General features: G+C 37.7%; 1 protein-coding gene across 1 annotated transcript in view; it reads left to right on the top strand.

Moving 5' to 3' along the window:
* Nucleotides 1-20490, top strand: part of LOC146000285 (N-acetylated-alpha-linked acidic dipeptidase 2-like) — a 149717-nt gene that overhangs the window by 113696 nt on the left and 15531 nt on the right. The window contains exons 8-13 of the mRNA XM_083137774.1: nt 6187-6277; nt 6758-6933; nt 10894-11016; nt 11788-11934; nt 16911-17079; nt 19371-19473. Of these exons, the coding sequence (XP_082993900.1) occupies nt 6187-6277; nt 6758-6933; nt 10894-11016; nt 11788-11934; nt 16911-17079; nt 19371-19473 (809 nt within the window). The remainder of the gene's footprint in view (nt 1-6186; nt 6278-6757; nt 6934-10893; nt 11017-11787; nt 11935-16910; nt 17080-19370; nt 19474-20490) is intronic.

The following is a 20490-nucleotide window of genomic DNA, read 5'->3' as shown; positions in this document are numbered from 1 at the left end:
TACCCTACTTCATGCACATCGTCTTTTGAAACTCTTTTTAGTACAAATTTTAACAATACTTATAATTACATACTTAGTATATAGTAATAAGTATGTGTCTTGCAGTCTTTGGTCATAGCCTCCCCAAAGTTGATGGTTTAGCGGTCTCAGCCCCCCAAAGTTGATGGTCTAGAAAATTTTAAATGTGTATTTAAAGCAGGGACGGCGCCAGGGGTGGGCACGGGTGGGCTAGCGCCCACCCAAAAATTCCTGTGCCCACCCGATTGCCCACCCAATCAAATTCAATAAGTACATGTACTTGGAGATATATTAATAATTCGATAAATAAGTGTATCCTGGTGTTCATAACATGTATATTTTACTTGTGAATATTATCTATGCTAGAAATATTCACATATTATCAACCCATAAAAAGCCAATTTTATCATTAGAAAGTGAAAGCAAATACTAGAGGTATTGAAACAAAAACTGTGATCAAATGAATACTTCCATGATTAAAAGAAGCTAGTAGGCGTAGGAGGCTCAAAATTATGCAGGGTATGATCAAGATTAGATCAGAATTTAGGGTGAACTTGAGGACTGCAGCTCTGGGCCTCCACATACGCATATAAATTCCGGCCTGGGTATGGTTAAAATAATCTCTAAATAAACAAATAAAATCATCATCTTAGCGTTACATCCTCCGGCAACACAATACATTATTTTGACTTTTTAATTATTATTATTACAATAATTTAATCAAGAAGACGTAGATGGGCAGGCCATGTGACACAAATGGCAGAGGAAAAAATAGTTTACAGGATTCTTGTTGGGAAACCTGATGGTAAGAGACCAGTAGGAAGGCCAAGACGAGGATGGAGGGATAACGTTGAGATGGACCTAAAAGAAATCGGCAAGGATCGAAAAGATTTAATTGATCTTGCCCCGAATAGGGACAGATGGAAGGCTTCTGTTGCTGAAGCCATAAACCTTTGGGTTAAATTATGCTAGAGAGTATAATATAGTTTTAATTAGCTCTGCATTAAAATTCCAGAAGTGTCCCTTTTTTTATTTCATTACAATTTTTATATACTTGTTATCTTCAAATATCAATATGGTATGCAAAATATCAACTTTATATTCATTTTACTAATAAGAAGGAATCACAATAATCACTACAATACTGAATAAATTTTAATAAACCAGTTATGTATGGAAAAAGCTACAGAATTATTCAATTGCTAATGAGTGGCTTATCCTATTTAGAAATCCTCGTTCCATACATAAATTTTGCCACATGAATCAGCCGAAAATGTCAACAGAATCTGTAGATGCAGCTGAAGTATCCAGAAGGTGAGTTTATTAGTTTGTTTTTAAATCCATTTTTATGCTCAGATAGGCTAATCGGGACTAAACCTACAGTTTAACGTGGAACCAGTGTGCATTGTGCTTCCACCAGAGGAGGGTGGAGTCGAACACGGGACGTCTTCATTATAATGTGACAGTGTTATGCCTTTGGGGAAAAATATACAGAAAGAACTCGCACCAAACGTGGCATTTTATCACCACAGAAGATGCGTCCATTTTAGGACGGTGATTGCCTGAGAGAAATATTTGAGACTTTCGGAAAACAACATCATTGTTCACGGAATTAGCTGGCTTGACTTGATCCACTAATGAAACGCTGTGCAATTGAAACTACCATCTCAACTTTCTAAGAGGTATGAACTAATGTAACTCCATTTTTGGAAGAGTAAGTTGTAGTTGATTTGTTATATTTAACCTTTAAACAGCCGAGCTGGTTTTCGAAAGTAACCCCTCTCTCGCCGCGGCCTTTGCCTGCGATTTTTAAATTTTTACACTTATTTCAGAAAAATGTTATATCTCGGAGACTATTTGAGCAATCTACTTCGGATAACTTTTGTTTGAAAACAAAAACATTGGAGCACGCGACCATGTACAATATAGAAAGCCCAAGTGAGAAAAACGGGGTTGGGAGGGGCCAAGTCCCCAAATTTCAATGAAAAAAAATTGGCATTCGCCTCCTGTTCTCCCGTTATTTTGGAAAAAGGGCGCAAACCTTTGCATTGTTTTCAAGGAGTAGACCCTTTGCAACAAAGTGAAACATGTTTCAAGTTCTAGTTCTCATACAAGCTGAAATATGACGCAATATGTACAATTTGCATTTTGGCTAAAAATAGCTAATTTGCATATTAGAGAAAGGGGGAGGGGTGGGTTTTCTTCCACATGACATTTCAATGTCTTGTCTCAACATTTGTCAGCGTTTACAACCTCACATACAAGTATGAAGGTCCTAAAAGCATGTGAATGTTGTATTCTGCACCATGGGTCATATATGACCCATTGGCTGTTTAAAGGTTAAAATCATTTTTCTGCTAATTTTGATAATGACAACGATTAGGTTGAATGGTGATTAGATTAAAGTAACGAAGGTGCGAAAACAAACACAAGCTGACCCTCAAAATACAAACCCTCATAAATTAATTTATGAAATATATATGAATTATTACTGAGGGGTCCCGGGTTCGATACCCGGTGGAGGCACAAGTGGTTCGGATCCCACTTTAAACTGTAGGTCCAGTCCCGATTAGCCTTACTGTGCATAAAGTGGACTTAAAACACCAACTCAACATGAATTATTACTGGCACGGTGATCAACTTCGATGAATTCCTTGTGTCCTAAATCATTTTGTTACCTCTAAAAATATGTTCATGTAACCATGCGTGTATTGCTTCTCCCGCATTAGTAATGATATTCTGTCAAAATAGCCTTTCATTAGCCTAGGAATACTTCATGGACAGTGAACAAAGAATTTGATTTCCGTGTGTGTTTTAAATCATTCCTAATAAGACGTTCATTTTCATCCAAACATTCAGTGGCGGCGATTAGGAGGAGCGGGAAGTGAGGGATGCAGTTCCCCGCCACATTTTGCCACTTTTTGTCCCCGCACTATGGCCTCTTTATGCTAAGCCTTTTCTACCAAGAAAAAGTATATTGTCCTTGCCCCTCAAATGTTGGCACCCAATCACCGCTGCTACAAACATTCAGATAGATTTCTCAGTTGTACAAACCTTGTAAGCTAAGAAAAGTGACCCCTAAGGAGTAAGAAAACTCTTTCAGTTAAAAACTCATATGATAAAAATACTATGCTCAGGAACATACATTTAAATTAAACGTCACGCTTATCTACCATTGCACTATCTATCATTGTCGCCGAATACATAAAATCAAGTATGTGCCTTGTATTTGCAACACAAGCTTAAACCTAATTCACATTTATTTCACTGTATTAACATGCATGAAAGAATGTGATTAGAATGTATGGCTGTGGTATGGGTAAACACTTCCTTGAAATAATTGTGTCCATCAGAGACAAAGCGAAAGGAAATGGAACAAGATGCGAGAACAGATTAGAAAAGAATAAAGAGGAAAACAAGAAAAAGAAAAGGAAAAGAAGTAAGAGGAAAATCGGGAGTGTAAGAGAGAGGGGATACATATGTCTTACATACACATATATACTATATATCATGGTCTTACATTTATACTGCCCACCCTAATCTATCAATATGGAGCTTCTGCCCACACGGTCGAAAATTTCTGGTGCCGCCCCTGATTTAAAGTTAAGTTCATTTGGCACAATTTAGAGTAAACTTTACAAGAGAAGCAAAATAATACATTAGATCCTCTTAAGCAAAATTATTTGGGGGGCTCTGCCCCTACATCGTTAATATTGGGGGGCTCGAGCCCCCCCCCCCCCAAGCCCCATGGTGTCGGCGCCTATGGGTGGAAGTGAAGCGAGTGCCTCCTGAAAGGACACTAGAAAGCAAAATTTATTTTACTTCGCTTCTTGTGCCACTTTTGGCTAATTTGCGAAGATGGGGATGAGTGATGATATGATGAAATTGATGAATAGACATCACAAACGTTCATGCCCAAGCTAGGATTCGAACCCGGGACCCCTGGCGTCGCAGCGCGATGTGCTAACCACTCCGCCACGGGGGCCGACCATCTTCTAGGTCAACGTGACGGTACACATATTTTATGTTAAATAAATAAATATAAGTAAATATCAACATGACTTAACGGCGTTCTAATGGAAGTTAAGAAAATTCAAACCATGGCTTAAATGGCCAGAATTAAGATATAGTTTAAAACAGTTTTATCTAGACATCCCAACTGACAATACTAACAGCGATCAGCCTCCAACGCATCACAATATCCATCGAAATAATATTATCTGATGCCATGCAATGGTGGTGGTAGATGCACATTGCACGGTGGTTCGATTTCCACTTTAAACTGTAGGTCCAGTCCCGATTAGCTTTTCTGTGCATAAAGCGGTGTTAAGAACTAAACCAAACAAGTAACAATTCCATGTGATGAAAATTCAAATATATTCTTTTTATAAGAATATTTTTTCATTCTACCACAATTTAGTCTATCTCCCTAAAATACAACTCCCCATTTATGTCCTTTCACCTTACGTCGACTAATTGCGCGAGGTAGAAAATGGTCACCGTACGTTCCTCGCCTGTCGTACCGCTTGCACCGTTACTAAGCCATCCGAAACCAGCTTGTTCCAACCCTTTTGGCGCGGAGACGCTCTCGCACATTGTTGCAACATTTATTCCCATATGATTTGGTATGGAGGGCGGTGCTTGGGTTGCCGCATGATGGACGGCAGATTACTGACAGCTAGCGCAGCCAATGGGGGCCGAGTTATGACTGTCAAACACCAGCGCGCGCTTCGAATCAACCGCCAATCATCATGTAGTTCCTCTCTATTCACGTTTTACGAACACTATTGTGTTTAGTTGGTTCCTCTCTTCGGGGTTTGGTGCTTGTGGCTTCCTCTTACATAACGTTTCGTCAACGCAGTGTGTGACCTAAGAAATAACAAATGAATAACGATTCCTCGCAATACTCTTAAGTTTGCACCTTCCTCTCTTGGGGGTGCTGTGCTTGTCCGCCCATTCATTGTCAATATCTCAACTTCCATGGAGTGTATAGCAGCCACACCCAGATTCCCGCTATCCTCGGGAGTACCTCTATTACGTATAAAAATCTCAGTCCAATCAGAGCACTTTTAAAACTTCCTCGCTTTGGCGTGAAAAGTCCAGCTTCCTCTTAATGGAGGGTGGGAAAACAGGGTGTGTGTGTGTGTGTGTGTGTGTGTGTGTGTGTGTGTGTGTGTGTGTGTGTGTGTGTGTGTGTGTGTGTGTGTGTGTGTGTGTGTGTGTGTGTGTGTGTGTGTGTGTGTGTGTGTGTGTGTGTGTGTGTGTGTGTGTGTGTGTGTGTGTGTGTGTGTGTGTGTGTGTGTGTGTGTGTGTGTGTGTGTGTGTGTGTGTGTGTGTGTGTGTGTGTGTGTGTGTGTGTGTGTGTGTGTGTGTGTGTGTGTGTGTGTGTGTGTGTGTGTGTGTGTGTGTGTGTGTGTGTGTGTGTGTGTGTGTGTGTGTGTGTGTGTGTGTGTGTGTGTGTGTGTGTGTGTGTGTGTGAGAGAGAGAGAGAGAGAGAGAGAGAGAGAGAGAGAGAGAGAGAGAGAGAGAGAGAGAGAGAGAGAGAGAGAGAGAGTGAGTGAGTGAGTGAGTGATATACTTAAATTTCAACATGGTTTGTCGAAAGTTATTTTTTTATTTTTTTAAGAAATTAATTTGAATTTAAAAGCGTGGAGAATACATACAAAAAACCATCATGAGAACTCTTTGTTGATGTTTTATGTTGAATGCATTGGCGAAGACTTTCACACGAAGTAGAACTTTGACATTCCACCTTCGTACAAATGCACTTAGGTGTGATCGGACCACACTGACTTGGCATCCAAATTTATTCAGGTTTTCAATTTCCCCACCCTTCATTTTCTAACTGTGCTTGTTAGGAGGGAGGATGAAAATATTTTATTTTCCACAAAAGCCAGGTCTTTATCTGGAAAAAAAATCAACATCATCTACAATTATGTAGTTGCCCTACAATGATTTTTTTTTTACATCACTCACATTTGAAAAGTACAATTAAAAAAACCTCCTGTCTACGTAGTTTTCATTAATATCTATTACAGTAAACATTTCAATTGAGAACTTTCATTAATACTTTCAGTTAATGCATTAAAAAAGCCATAGTTTATCTTTTGTTTTGAAAATATTTAATGTCCATTTGTGTACTAAAACCATTTCAAATTTTATTTTTAGATGGAGCTTTTCGCATAAAAGTGTCAGATGCTGATCTTCCAACAATCCCTGTGCTGACCATTAGTTATAAGACTGCAGAATATCTCTTGAAGTAAGCCATAGTTTCTGTAAACTCAGTCAATGCATATGAATTTTAAAGATTCTGAATTCAGTAGTGCCAGAACAAAGTTGTTTCAGTTTTGTTGTTGCCAGATCTTAGCAGATAGAATTTTTTTTTTTTTTCTTTTTGCCATTTTGGCACATTTCATGCGTTCCTTGATTGATTGTTTTTGTTAATTTTACTTTGCTTTTCTGCTACTTTTGCATAATCACAAAGATGAGGATGAGTGAACATATGATGAAATTGATGAAAAGATACTCGCAAAGAACGCTCATTTCCAGGGTGGGATTTGAACCCGGGACCCTTGGTGCCATAGCACACTGTTCTAACCACTCTGCCATGTGTTCCTGTTTGAGTATATCAAAAATATTAATTGAAAGAAATTGAACATAGAAAGCAATATCTGAATGCAAATTGATTGAATGAATTCAAGCACAGTTTCTTTGTAAGTCTTTATTTCCTCTTTGATAGACAAATGAAAACGAACAGCCAGACGCCAGATAGTTGGGGAGGCGATCTTCAAACTCCGTACTCCATAGGCCCAGGTTTTCAAAATGGCGAACAAGTGCTTGTGGATGTAAATGTGAGGAATAAATTGAAAACTATCTACAATGTTATAGCAACTCTTCAGGGAAGTGTAGAGCCTGGTAAGTGAATAAGCATTATTTTATAAATTAGCATTTTGTGATGTAATGTCTATTTGTGAGAGGTTGCGCTGGAAGGAAAGTGTAAGCATTTTCAAGCACTAATAAGTAGAGGCACATATTTTTGGTAAATAAAAAGGCAAAATTTCGGTACAAAAACTGGGTCAATTTCGGGTTCAAAAGCGGTAAATAAAATAAAATATCGGTGTTATAGCGGTGAAAAAATGGATGAAAAGTGGTATATAAAAAGACATATTGGTTTTAAAATTGTGAAAATAATCCTAAATTTGATTTAAAAACTACACTTATTCCACAGAATTAACATTTCACTTCTAATAGCACATTTATGTAGTTATCAGAGTATTAAGTTTATTTCTGTGTAAAAGAGTCCATTTTTGCTTCTCCGATATTAACAGCAGAATTAATCAATTTTCCGGGAATTGCATAACTCTCAGGATAATTCAGACCTCTGAAGGTGTCGCGTCGGTGAATAAACCCTGAATTTCGTGTTTAAGAGTTAATTTCGCTTTTTGCAGTTCATTTCGCATTATTTCGTGACAAAATATGGTCACAAAATGCACCTCACACCTTTCAAAACCATGAAAAATTAACACTACAATGTGTTTTTTCAAATTTTGTTTTTTCGTCAAAAACGAAATATGCATGCCCCTACTAATAAGTCAACCTCACTTCCACATAGTGCACTCTTCTAACTGAAATGTTCGGGCCATTGAGGCTCTGGCATCTTGATCCTCCGTTGGGCTGTGTGTGTTGTCCTTTACAACCTCAGCTTTTAACCTAGATAAGGAACTTCTAGACCTCAGAGACAGATGCTGATTTTAGTTGTGCTAAGGGGCTTGGCCCCATATAATGTGATGGATACAAATAGCCCAAGTGCTGATGCACCAGAAATGTTCATCTCGTTCATTCATGCAAACACTAACAAGTCGGGACCAATGAGTAGTATGGTATACAGTGCCGTGCAAAAGTTTATTAACATTGTGTTTTTCTACGATAACTTTTTCAAACTTCTTACATTCCAGCAAAATTTTATTCGGTTCATTCTTATCACCGTAATGCATAAATACTTTGAGCAACAATCACCAAACTAGTTCATGCATTACGGTGTTAAGAATGAAAGTGTAATTTTTTTTTGTAGCTCGGTTGAAAAAATCGAATAAAGATTTTTAATGATATGGATACACCTACCTTGCTGCCAAACATATAAAAATTTCACTTGGATCTATTGAGTTTCAAAAAAAGTTATCGCAGAAAACTCAATGTTGATAAACTTTTTCACAACACTGTACAAAACTATATGTAATTAAAACAAGGATTAAAAGCATTTCACTTTGTTGTTTTTTTAATTGCAGACGTTTAACAGACATATGAACCATTTTTCACTTATTATACATATGTACCACTTGCCATTCCCTAAATATAAAAGACAAATTTAGGCTTATGGCAGATGGATTATGTAAATTCATGTGATATTCAAAGTCTGCAGTCAGATTTGAGCTAACATCAACAGTTTTCGAGTTTTAGCCCATTATTTGTTTACAAACTTGACATCATATTGTATGATGTAGCAAAAAAACAAATTTTAATAGCTCACTGTAATCAGGGTTGCCAGGCTGTCAAGATGAAAATACGGAACAATATATCAATCACAACTTGAACATAAAGGACTACATTTCATAAACACAGTATATACTCTAAATAAACATTTCTACTCACCTTTTCATCTTCAGAACAGTTCATTCTTAGGATATAAACACTAATAGATGTTGTAAGTAAAGAAGATACTTTGTTATTCTCGTTCTCCATTCCTCAAGCAATCTGCATTACATTGCTGCTTTTGCCGTGTAGTATTGAAAATTCTTTTTTGCACTATTTGCAACATGCTTCATATTTATCACAACTATCCTTCAACCACAGGTGAAAAATACTTCCTCCCTCAAAATCCAGGATGCCTGGCAACCCTGACAGAAATGCCATACTTGTCTTTAAAGTAGTTATTAGACATTCCCATTCTTTAGTTGGTTTCCGTTGGTTATTGAAAGTTATACTGAAAGTGGAAAATTGCTAAATATTATTTTCATGTTGTAGTTTGTGGATTCCTTGCAGTTTCTGCTATCTTGTATAGTATGTACGGAATTGAGTAGTAAGAAAGCTTAGCATTTGATTAGTATGTGCAGTATACATATATATTTGTAATCAGTGGCAGCTCGTGGTTTGGAATGTTGGTGGTTGCAGCGAATATATATATATATATATATATATATATATATATATATATATATATATATATATATATATATATATATAATTTCAATTTTTATATATTTTATATATTTATAATGTAATTATATATAGTAATTGTTTTATATGTATTTATATTCGGGCTGAGCCGATGTCGATGTATCGGTATCGGAAGGTATCGGTTGTATTTTGTTCACTGGTAGCACCCTTTCGCAGGATCCGCAAAATGCCATGTGATAATTTTGAGGTGGTATAATTAATAATTATCATGCAAAATTTGAAGTTTCCATTTGTTCGGTAGCAATATTGTGCAGAATTGTGTTTTTTTTTTGTGTTACGTAAGAAGTACTTTAATATTCAGATTCAACTGTTGAATATTTTGAAGGAAAAAACTGATAAATCGATGCTTCTAATTGGGCTCACCCTATAATATTAATCAGAATATTGAACAATTTTTAATTGTTAAAATTTTCAAGCATTGGTATCGGCATCGGTTGGAACATGACTTAACAACAGAACACTAAATATCGCAACTATAACAATAGACAATTAGTCTCAGCGCTCACGCTACATCAGGGAAGGTAACTAGCACTCCACTTGTATACAATAAGTTATATTTTAAACTGAATTTGGATTGGTGGTAAGGTTAGTAAATTAGGTTAAAATTCTCCCCAAAAGAAAATATTTATCTTTGCCTAATGTGGACATTTTGTCTGTTGCTCTACGACACGGGACAGTAAGACCTTGCCTACTGTTTGCATGCTGCGCTCTCGAACGGCGTAAAAATAACCATGATCAAAGCATTTGCTACTGGTCTGTCGTGAAGTCTTTTTCCCTGCCTGTGCCTGGTGGGTGACCTTGGTTTGTTTTACAGTCTCTTCAACAAGGAGTCGGCTTAAGCACGAGGATGGGAACAACAGCGTTGAACCTCGCTCCCAGTACTCCTCGCTGTAGAGATCAGGCTGTGAGCCCGATGCTTCGGTGCTGCAACGTCGACCTATACGTCTACTCTTATACTGTGAAATCGCGCAGGCTGCTTCCTTCTTTTTAACGGATCATAGTGGAATTAGCTTTTTTGAGGCAATGAAGGGTAAAATTATTTGTATACGTTCAATATATTTAATAGGAAAGCAATGAACAAAATACTAACAACAAGCATGAAATTTCATGGTAGAATATCCGGTCGCTGTGCAACACTTCAATGATATCAGTAACCGCTCCTGTTTGTAATTGTATTGAGTATCCAGAGGTCCCAGGTTCAAATCCTGGGTGAGGCATAAGTTTTATCTTTATGCTTGTGTCTTCATTGTTCATTGTTCCAATTAACTCAAAAAGTAGTAAAGTAACATTAAATAATCAAAATAGAAATTGCATTGGCATCATGATTAAAAAGACACAGAAAGATAAAGGGTTGTTAGCTTAAGTAGCATGATGTTACATAATGAGATTTCATCAAGCAACACATGATTGATAGGAGCTACGGTTTGCATGTAGATTCTTCTTTCTTTATGCATTTTTTTTTCATGACCAATATTATTTTTTCTTGTAGATAGGAATGAAGTTCTTACAAGATTTTAGTTCTCATAGATCTTAATTCATCTGGAAGGAAGAAAAAATTCGATTATTATTCAGTCATCTTTCTAATAGAAATTATGTGCATTTTAGTCCATCACAGCTGAAGACCTTCCCTTTCTATTTCAGATCGTTATGTGTTGGTAGGAAATAACAGAGATTCGTGGACCTACGGTGCTGTGGAGCCTTCGTCAGGAACAGCAAGTATGATGGAATTGGCGAGAGTTTTTGGAAGACTGAAGAAAAACTTTAGTGAGTAGTTTTTTACTCATTCATATTTGTAAATTTGCTAAATTTCTAAGTTATTTGTCTCCTGCTAAATATCTTAAAATATTGTAAATGCCAAGGGGAGAAATTCAGTTTTGTGTATGAGAAATTTCGAGTTTCCGTGAAAACACGAAATTTTTTGCACACAATAGTAAAACTGCATTTATCGCATCCATCATAAATTCAGTTTTATTTTTGAAGTGAGTAATTTAGTTATTGATATGCAGCAAAATGTTTCCTTTGACATTTCAAACTTAAACTTTATTACTGCATGGTTAATTTGTGTATTTCCATGTTGCACTTTTTGCTGTCGTCTGATTAATTTGAAAGCACCTCCTTTCTAAGTCAAAATATATTGCCATCATCTGCATACATACATTAATTAACAGTATATTGAAGTTGTACTTATCAGTAGTTCTTGTGTATTTTCACCAATAGTATTTTCAAGCAGTTGTAAGTCACTTTTCTATTATGTATTCACTATGATTTGTTTACATACCATTCAAAGTTATAAGCATGCTCTTTTTCTTCTTACACAAAGATTATGTGATTCCACGTGTCATTTGCAAAAAACTACTTTCTCAGCCTATCAGTTGTGGTGACATGCACTGTCATCATTGACAAAAAGGCTGTTGATTGACATGGGCGAATAAAGTAATTTTTTGCGAAAGGTATACAGAATTATGATATGTTTGTGTAAGAAGAAAATTCCAACCATGTAATTTTTTTTTTCTTTTTTTCTTCCTTTCCCCAAAGGATGGAAACCTCGTCGATCACTTGTGTTTTGCAGCTGGGGTGCACATGAATATGGTTACATTGGCTCAGTTGAGTGGACGGAGGAACTGAAGACTGTTCTAGATGCTCGGAGTGTAGCCTACATCAATGTGGATATGGCTGTGGCAGGTTTGTTATATTATTAAACTGACTCACATTTTTTCATGCTTACAAGGCAGTGCTAACATTAGTTTACTTTAATTGAACTATATATGAAAAAAATAAAGCAACTATTTTTTGGAAATTTCCAAAAGTTCGTTCACTCTTCCTTGTGGTAGATTGGAAAAAGTTCCACATGTAGCTTTTCCGAGAAATGGACAAACCCCCCACCCTCCTGAGAAGCAGATGATTGACAAGACCAAAGGCATGGGCAAAGTGAAAGCTAGGACCAAACTTCTGGAAGGCATGCATCCAGGAATGCCCATCCCCCCAAGGCCTATGATGCACTCCTCCCAAAAAGGTAGAACATTCCCCCCTCCCCCTCCGTTTATGCTGAATTATTTACTCAAATTATTTTGGACAGACAAAATTTGCGGAACAATATAATACAGACATATTTAAGCAATATATGTTTACTTTATGTATTGTTTACAATATAGACATTTACAAGTATATTACTTGACATTGATTGAAATAACATTTTACATAAATAATAATAACTTCTGACATTGCAAAGTTGTTGCAGCAAACTTATTGATGATTTCCTCATTTTGCACGACTATTAAAATATCGGACTCCCAGGATGAAATTAAAGTAGACATTAACCACTCATCAGCCATACAAGAATGTTGTATGTTTTTGATGATTCTTATGACACTCATTGTGCATTTTGCAGAGCAACTTTTGTTGCAGACAACATTCGTACGGTCCATCTGATTGTTTGTTTTCCGGAACTCGATGAACTCGCGTACTAACTACTCACAGTGCAAAGGGCAGTTGACGTCAAATTGAATCCCATCAATTTCTTCCATCCTTCTCTTGCCATCTTCTCCGTCGCGGTTAACCACAAGGTAGAAAAACGATGTTAAATAACTCAAGATGAATAATGTTCCAGTATTTCAGTGTACAGTAGGAAAACTGTACACAATAACCATAACTAAAAGTCAATATAAAGTCTAGCCAAACAATTGCTCCCATTTTTGTTTAAAAATATATAGAATTGGTAGCTAAACTATAATATTTTGTCCCCCCCAAAAATTCCCATAACGCAGGCACGTCATGAATCTCCCTTGTGGACACCCTGTATTTGTTTCCAATTCTTGTTTGCAAACTCGTGGGGTAAGAAAGATTGACATTTTTACAGCCAGCATTACTACTGTGCTGGGCTGTTTCCGAGCCAGATGAATGCGGAGGTCTTGGAAAAAAATGGGTGAAGGTTACTGTAAAATTCATTTTTATTTTATTTACATTAAGCAAGAATGAAGGATTGTGGATTCAACAATTTCTTCTTGTACTCTTCCCTTCTGTGTAAGTCTTTTATGTGACTGTTGGTATCAGCTGATACCAAAGGAATTATTTTTATTGCAAGTGACAGAGAATGATTGACAGCATTGTAAAAAGAGGCCTTATTTCAATAACTGTATTTCTATATATTTTTACATGGCGCTTTTCTCCCTCTCCAGTTTAAACCAAAGGACAAGAATGAATAGTGGTTATATGAAACAGAAGAAGAGTCACAATCCACTGATTTTTTTTTACTGCAACATCATTTAAAAAAAAAAAAAACTTTTTTTCTTTGCATCTTCTGAGTCTACAGAGAAGTTCAAATAAAACAAAATTACCAAATGTCGCAAGACATTTTAAAGTATTTTAATGCTACATGAGAATAATTTGGAAGTTATTTAATGTCATTAACGGAATGTGATGTGATGAGTTAGTATGACTCGATAACTAGCCTTTGTTATTTTATAACTGACTTTTACAAGTATCTGTATCAGCGTCGGTATTGGCGAGGGTATCGGCATCAGTTCAAAGTGGTATTGGCTCAGCCCTAAAGAAATATAACAAACAAGGGTTGTAACTTATTTAAAATTATGGCTTTACAAGGAAATTAACCTGAGTGTTTAGCATTCTATGACTGATGCTATTGGTTTTTCACATGTGTTGATTGTTGTTGATTTGTTGTTTTAAGTCCACTTTATGCACAGTAAGGCTAATTGGGACTGGACCTACAGTTTAAAGTGGGATCCGAACCACTTGTGCCTCCACTGGGTATCAAACCCGGGACCCCTTGATTACAAGGCGACAACGCAACTACTGCGCCATCGGGGAGGCCGGTTTTCACATGTGCTCGATAGTTGCAGTATACGTGAAATGGGCATTTAAACTTGCACACATATCTAAGTTGTGGAACTTATGGATGACACCAGAGGTTGGCTTCGTACCTGTGGTGAGTGGATAAATTACCGTCCCTTTATACCAGGTGTGCCGGTTAATAATTCTTAATTTTGTCGCTGGATAGCACTGGAAGCAAGGGTTGGTGCACAGTCTACTGTTACGTCAGTGTGTTGCCGGGACAGTACCTGTCAAAACGCCATGGATGTGCAACCGAGTGCGAGTGATCGTGATATTGGGTTTGTGTGGGAAACATGTTGACCTTCAAACCAAATAAGGAGCATGTGTGGCACGTCCTGCTTTTCTTGTTCAATCAAAAGATAAACGCGAGTGAAAGCCATCGTATCCTTGTGGAAACGTACGGTGACAATGTCCTAACGCAAGACGCGTGAGTGCGTTGGTTTCAATGATTCAAAAGTGGTGATTTCAACTTGAAAGACAAAGATTGCCCGGGCCAGCCGAAAAAAATTTCAAGATGCCGAATTGCAAGCACTGTTGGATGAAGATGATACACAAATGCAACAACAACTGTCAGAGAAGTTAAATGTTGGTCGACAAACCATATCTGATCGTCTTCGTGCCATGGGAAAGATCCAGATTGGGCGACAAGACACGAAAAAGTGATTTGCAGCACGACAACGCCTCATCACACACAGCAAAAGGTGTTGGAGACAACATTTCTGCACTTGGCTGGGAATTCTTGCCCCATACACACCAGACTTAGCCCCTTCGGACTACCACTTGTTTTCATCGATGTCTCACTCAGTTTCCCAGCAACACTTCAACAATTACGAAGATTTCGAACAATGGCTTGCTGACTGGATCACCTGAAGATGTGAACAATTTTTCTGGTAGGGCATCCACAATTTGACAGACAGATGGGCAAAATGTATAGCTAGTGATGGTGCATACTTTGAATAAAGCATTTGTTACCTTTCTCCCCAGATACTTTTGTTTTCTTTCAGATCAATTACACCTGGTACACCCCTGTTGCACATCCTCTAGTCACACATGTGTGTGTGGAGAGTAAATCACACGCCATAAGTCAACTCCATTTTTTCTGCTTTAAAAAGGGGGTGATATAAGGTCAGAATTTTACTGGCCTTGCCCTTGCATAAAGCTTCCCTTTACAGAGCATCTGAGAAGTCCCCATACATGTCTCCTTTTGCAACTGTGTTGAAAATTGGCCAGTATTTGGTTGCGTGGGGATGATTTCGTTTTCATGCTTGGTATCCCTTCTCTGAAGGTCACATGAAACACTTGGTTGAATTCATATGTCAGGTGTTGCACCATGGTTAATGTGAGCGGACATTGTTACAGTACTGAAGAACAGTTAGTGGCATGGGTGTGGGTTTACAAACAGCAACGCATTGGGCGAAAGATGTGCTGGAATGTACAAATGAATGAGTTAAAATTTTGGGTGCATCGGGACATGTGGCCATTTTACACCCTCCATATATACCAGGAAGTGGCCCCTTATCTAAAATTCTTACCTAAGAGATAAGAAAGGGGGTGTAAATATCCCCTTGTTAGAAGTTCAAGTTTGTAAAGGGACCTGCGGAAGACAAACACTAGACATTAGAAAGGTAAGAATACACTAAACACATCCTCACAGACAGTGAAAGAGACCAGCTCTTCTCAAAAGCTGAAAACATTTGCTAAAACACTATCGTCATCTCCCATCAGGGATGATTAACAGTTGAGAAGATTAAAAGTCTGCCTGAGAAAAGCAAAATCGGCACATTCAAGAAGAATATGCCAACCAAAGTATATTACAATGTAAACAAATAGATCCATATGTTGTAATAAATAAATGTCATATGAATCTATAAGTAATGCGTACTATGTAATATAATCTAAGGGTACAGGGATTTCTCGGACACTCCATATATATGTAGCTTCATAGCATGGAATAATGTACCTGGGGAACTTTACCTTACTTTGTTGTTGTGATTATTTAAAGAGACATGTAACAAAAGATAAATTTATGAAAGTAACCTAAGTTACAATGAAATATCTGATGGAGAAGCGTACAGCCCCTGGAAATGTAATAATAAAGTTTGAATTTATTTGCCTATAACAATCAAAGTCCCGTACCGTGGCCATGGGGTCTGAGGCATCATGGTTTGGGCTCTGGCTACGGAACACGTACAGGTTCTAGTCTCCTGGGAGAAGCGTAACAACTTTTCTCTTCAGATTTCAGCCTGTGTATGGGACCAGTGAAGAAATTGGGGAGCTGCGAATACTGGGGGTTCGTCATGCTGACCATATGTAAACGCGTAACCTCGGCAGGTGGGAGTGAGGCCGGCAGTCGGTATAGAGCAACTGCAAGGAAAAGAGCCTTCAGTGAAAAGTCTCCGCGCACCTTTCCCTTCTTCCGTTCAGCTCAGGCCATAAGGAAACATGCTTCACTCTGCCCCTACCCCTCCACGTGGGAGTATGGTGCACAGGAGTCGCTGATCTGTGCAGGTTTTTTTGCTTCTGGTTCCACTATAGGTAGGCCCGGGCCCTCAATGGGCTGTTGCATCATGGGTTATTATTTATATAACAATCATAAATCAATAAACGATTATTATTATCATGAATCAATAGGAAAATACTATACAGTGCAATATGTGCATTGATAAAGAATTCTCATGTATCATTGGCAGGAATCAGTTAAAATTGCCAGCTTCAAACAGGTAATGACTGAAAATACTATTGCTCTGCATGTAATGTTCCTGGGTTTTTCACTTTGTTTACAAACCTATTTATTCTCTTTGCTTTTTCAGGAAATTACACGCTGGAAGTCCAAGCGGTCCCTCTCCTGTACAATGCTCTTTACGAAGCAGCAACTTTAGTTCCTAACCCCAATCCAGTTGAGGTGGGAGAGGGAAGAAAAACTGTCTTTGACACTTGGCTGAAAGCGACGCCTTCTGAAAGAAGTAGCAAAGTGCCTTTGTAAGTAAGAATTCATAGTATGTGTTGGTGTGTAACTTGCTCCTAGAGTGAAGAATGCATATGAAGAACTAGTATTGAACTTTGTTTTCAACCAGTTGATGCACGATTGTCGTGTTAAATGTTATTTTAGTGTGCGATGTATTGTGGAGTGTTTGTTTTTATTTTGTTGACTTTAAGGCAATTCTTAATGCAAGAAATATGCATGTAGTGTAAGAATCTTCGAACATAAGGGGTGTAAGAGGGGTCCTTTTTGAGGATGTCAACACCAGTTTCTGGTAACTGCAGCCTTTCAGGTCAATGAGGCTCTGGATAGTATAATCCTTTGTAGGGCTGTGTGTTGTCCTGTGGTTTGTCCACCTATGTGCTGAGTGTCCCTTTACAGACTGTTTTTAACTAGGTAAGGAGATTGTAGTCCTTAGTGACAGATATTGATTTTAGCTACAGTAAGGGGCTGGACCCGTATAATGTGATGGGTTTAAATAGCCTAAATGCTGACACACCCACCCAATGAACAAGAATTTGAAACTTAGGAAATACTTGCTTCTACAGGGAGTTCCATTTACAACGCAACCTGGAGTTGGGGGTAGTACATCTTTTGAACCGGAAGTGGTACACATCTAATCCTTATACCAAATTGAAGCCTTGTTCATGCATATATTTTTAAACCGGGGACCAATAATTGGAGTGGCCGCGGTGGCTCAGTCGGTAACGCATCTGACTACCATGCTAAAGGTCCCGGGTTCGATCTCCGGCCGGTTCAAATCCGGGAACTTTTCTAACGATGGAAGGGGCCCCGGCGCCCACCCAGCGTCGAATAACATGGGTACCTGGGGGAAACCCTGGGGGGTAAAGGCAGTCAGGGGCGTGATGCTGATCACATCACCCCCACTCACGACCGGATCAAGAAAGTGTGGGGCGTTACCCCCACACCCCCTATATGCCTTCATGGCGTTGTGCTATGCACAGGGGAGAACTTTACTTAACTTTTGGGACCAATGATTGGATTTCATTAGTGTCCATGCAGTGTTGCCAGATGTAACGGGAAGTGGAAGTGAAATTTTTTACAAAACATGAAAAATGGCACATAACACACATGTACGGACATGCCATTGGTAATTTGCAGTTTGGTTAGGTGGATTAGCTCGGCATCTATGGCAGTGAAAAAAAGAAATGTTCATTTCTACCGATAGCCAATCGGATGAGGCATCTTTAAGGGGGAACTAGGAAATTCGTTGTTTTTAGAAATTAAGACTGTGCATTGGCAACACTGCTGGTGTTTCAGTGCCACAAAAGGTGTGTTTCAAAACTGTATACATCATGCAATTACTGAAAACAATAAAAAAGAAACTTGGAAATTTTCATGAAAGTACTGTTACTTACATGCACCTATGCGATGAGATTACATCCCCCCCCTTCCCGGGTTGGAAAGAAACAGAGGAAAGGCCAGCCCTGTTCCATTCCTGATGCATCGCATGGTTGCCAAGTGCATGTTAGTAACAGTATTTTCATGAAAATTTCCAAGTTTCTTTTTTATTGTTTTCAGTAGTTGCATGATGTATAATTTCGAAACACACCTTTTGTGGCACTGAAACACCAACAGTGTTGCCAATGCACAGTCTTAATTTCTAAAAACAACGATTTTCCTAGTTCCCCCTTAAAGATGCCTCATCCGATTGGCTATCGCTAGAAATGAACATTTCTTTTTTCACTGCCATAGATGCCGAGCTAATCCACCTAACCAAACTGCAAATTATTGACGGCATGTCTGTACATGTGTGTTATGTGCAATTTTTCATGTTTTGTAAAAAAATTCACTTACACTTCCCGTTACATCTGGCAACACTGCGTGGACACTAATGGAATCTAATCATTGTTCCCCAGTTTAAAAATATATGCATGAACAAGGCTTCAATTTGGTATAAGGATTATATGTGTACCACTTCCGGTTCAAAAGTTGTACTCTTCTCGACTCCAGGTTGCGTTGTAAATGGAACCCCCGATAGCACTGAAATGTTGATACTTCACTAAGTTATAAGTGTAACTGCATACTTCAGTAAGTTATAAGTGTAACTGCATTTCCATGAAAAGTGTAGTTACACCATTTGTGCTCTGAACCCCTGATATAATCAATACTATTCTTTCATTCAAATATTTACAAGTGTGTACCTTCTATTGTATTCGGGCTGTCTTAGGGAGGATCAGCATTTTACTGCAGTATGTCTTGATAGAATTAGGACTTCAAATTTATAAACTGAATGTGGTGTAAATGCCTCTTTCTCTTCTTGTTTAAGGATTGTACCTGTTAGTAGTAGGAGTGGGTTGAAACCATTCATCCATAACTTGGGAATACCGTCTGCAGATTTACGTTACACATACAGGGAAGCCTATAGAGAGGTAAGAGTGCTTACTTTTGTTTTATGTTAATTGCAGCTTCTATTGTTATGTAGGGCCACATATATTTATGGTAAAATAAGATCAAGATTTTGGTACAAAACTGTATATAAGATGTCATTTCGGTAATAAAATCTTGAGTAAAACCCTAAATTTTGTTATAAAAACTATGCTTATTACACAAATTAAACATTTCCCTTCTAATAGCACATTGGAGTATTACGTTTGTTCCTGTGCAGAGGAGTCCATTTTTGCTTCTCATATATTTAAAGCAGAATTAATTTATTTTCCATGATTTGCATAATTCACGGGATAATTAAGACTTCAAAAAGTGTCGTGTCGATAAATGAACTCTAAATTTCGTGTTTAAGAGTTTATTTCACATCATTTTGTGTCAAAATATGTAAGGAAAATGCATTTTACATCTTTAAAAAATGTCAAAAATGAACGTTACAGTGTGTGATTTCACATTTCGTGTTTTCTTCAGAAAAGAAATATGCATGCCCCTAGCTAAAGGGTTTGGATTTAATGAGTATTTATGATTCTTTTTAAATATTTTATTTATCTACAGATTTTTTTATCCTTTTGAATGTTAGATTTTAGTGATTGAAATACCAGTGAAATATTGTGACAGAGCAAAACTACAACACACATTAACACTATTACTGAGCTGATATTGATGTATCCCTACCATTCATGGTCGTTGGGAGGGGGGGGGGGGGTCGAAGGGGTCAGTGGACCCCCTGGAAATTGACATTGTTCATTTAAAGAAACAAGAAGACTGAAAATTTGTTACTCTTATTGTTAAGAACAGAAATAAAGTTCATTTAGTTAGTATTCGAACAGAATAATCAAAGTAAAAATAGATTAGATTGAAAACATTGAGTGAAAAATACAGTAACTAGGTTATATTCTACCATTTCATCCAAAGAACAAATGGTTTCACAGTTTTCAAAATTTTAATAATTACAGTCGTAGGTGAGAGGTCACACAACACACTTTATATATAAAAAAAAATCT

Source organism: Lepisma saccharinum, chromosome 16, assembly GCF_977018435.1.
Source record: "Lepisma saccharinum chromosome 16, izLepSacc3.1, whole genome shotgun sequence".
NCBI classification, from domain to species: domain Eukaryota; kingdom Metazoa; phylum Arthropoda; class Insecta; order Zygentoma; family Lepismatidae; genus Lepisma; species Lepisma saccharinum.
This window is presented reverse-complemented; position numbering and strand designations above follow the sequence as displayed.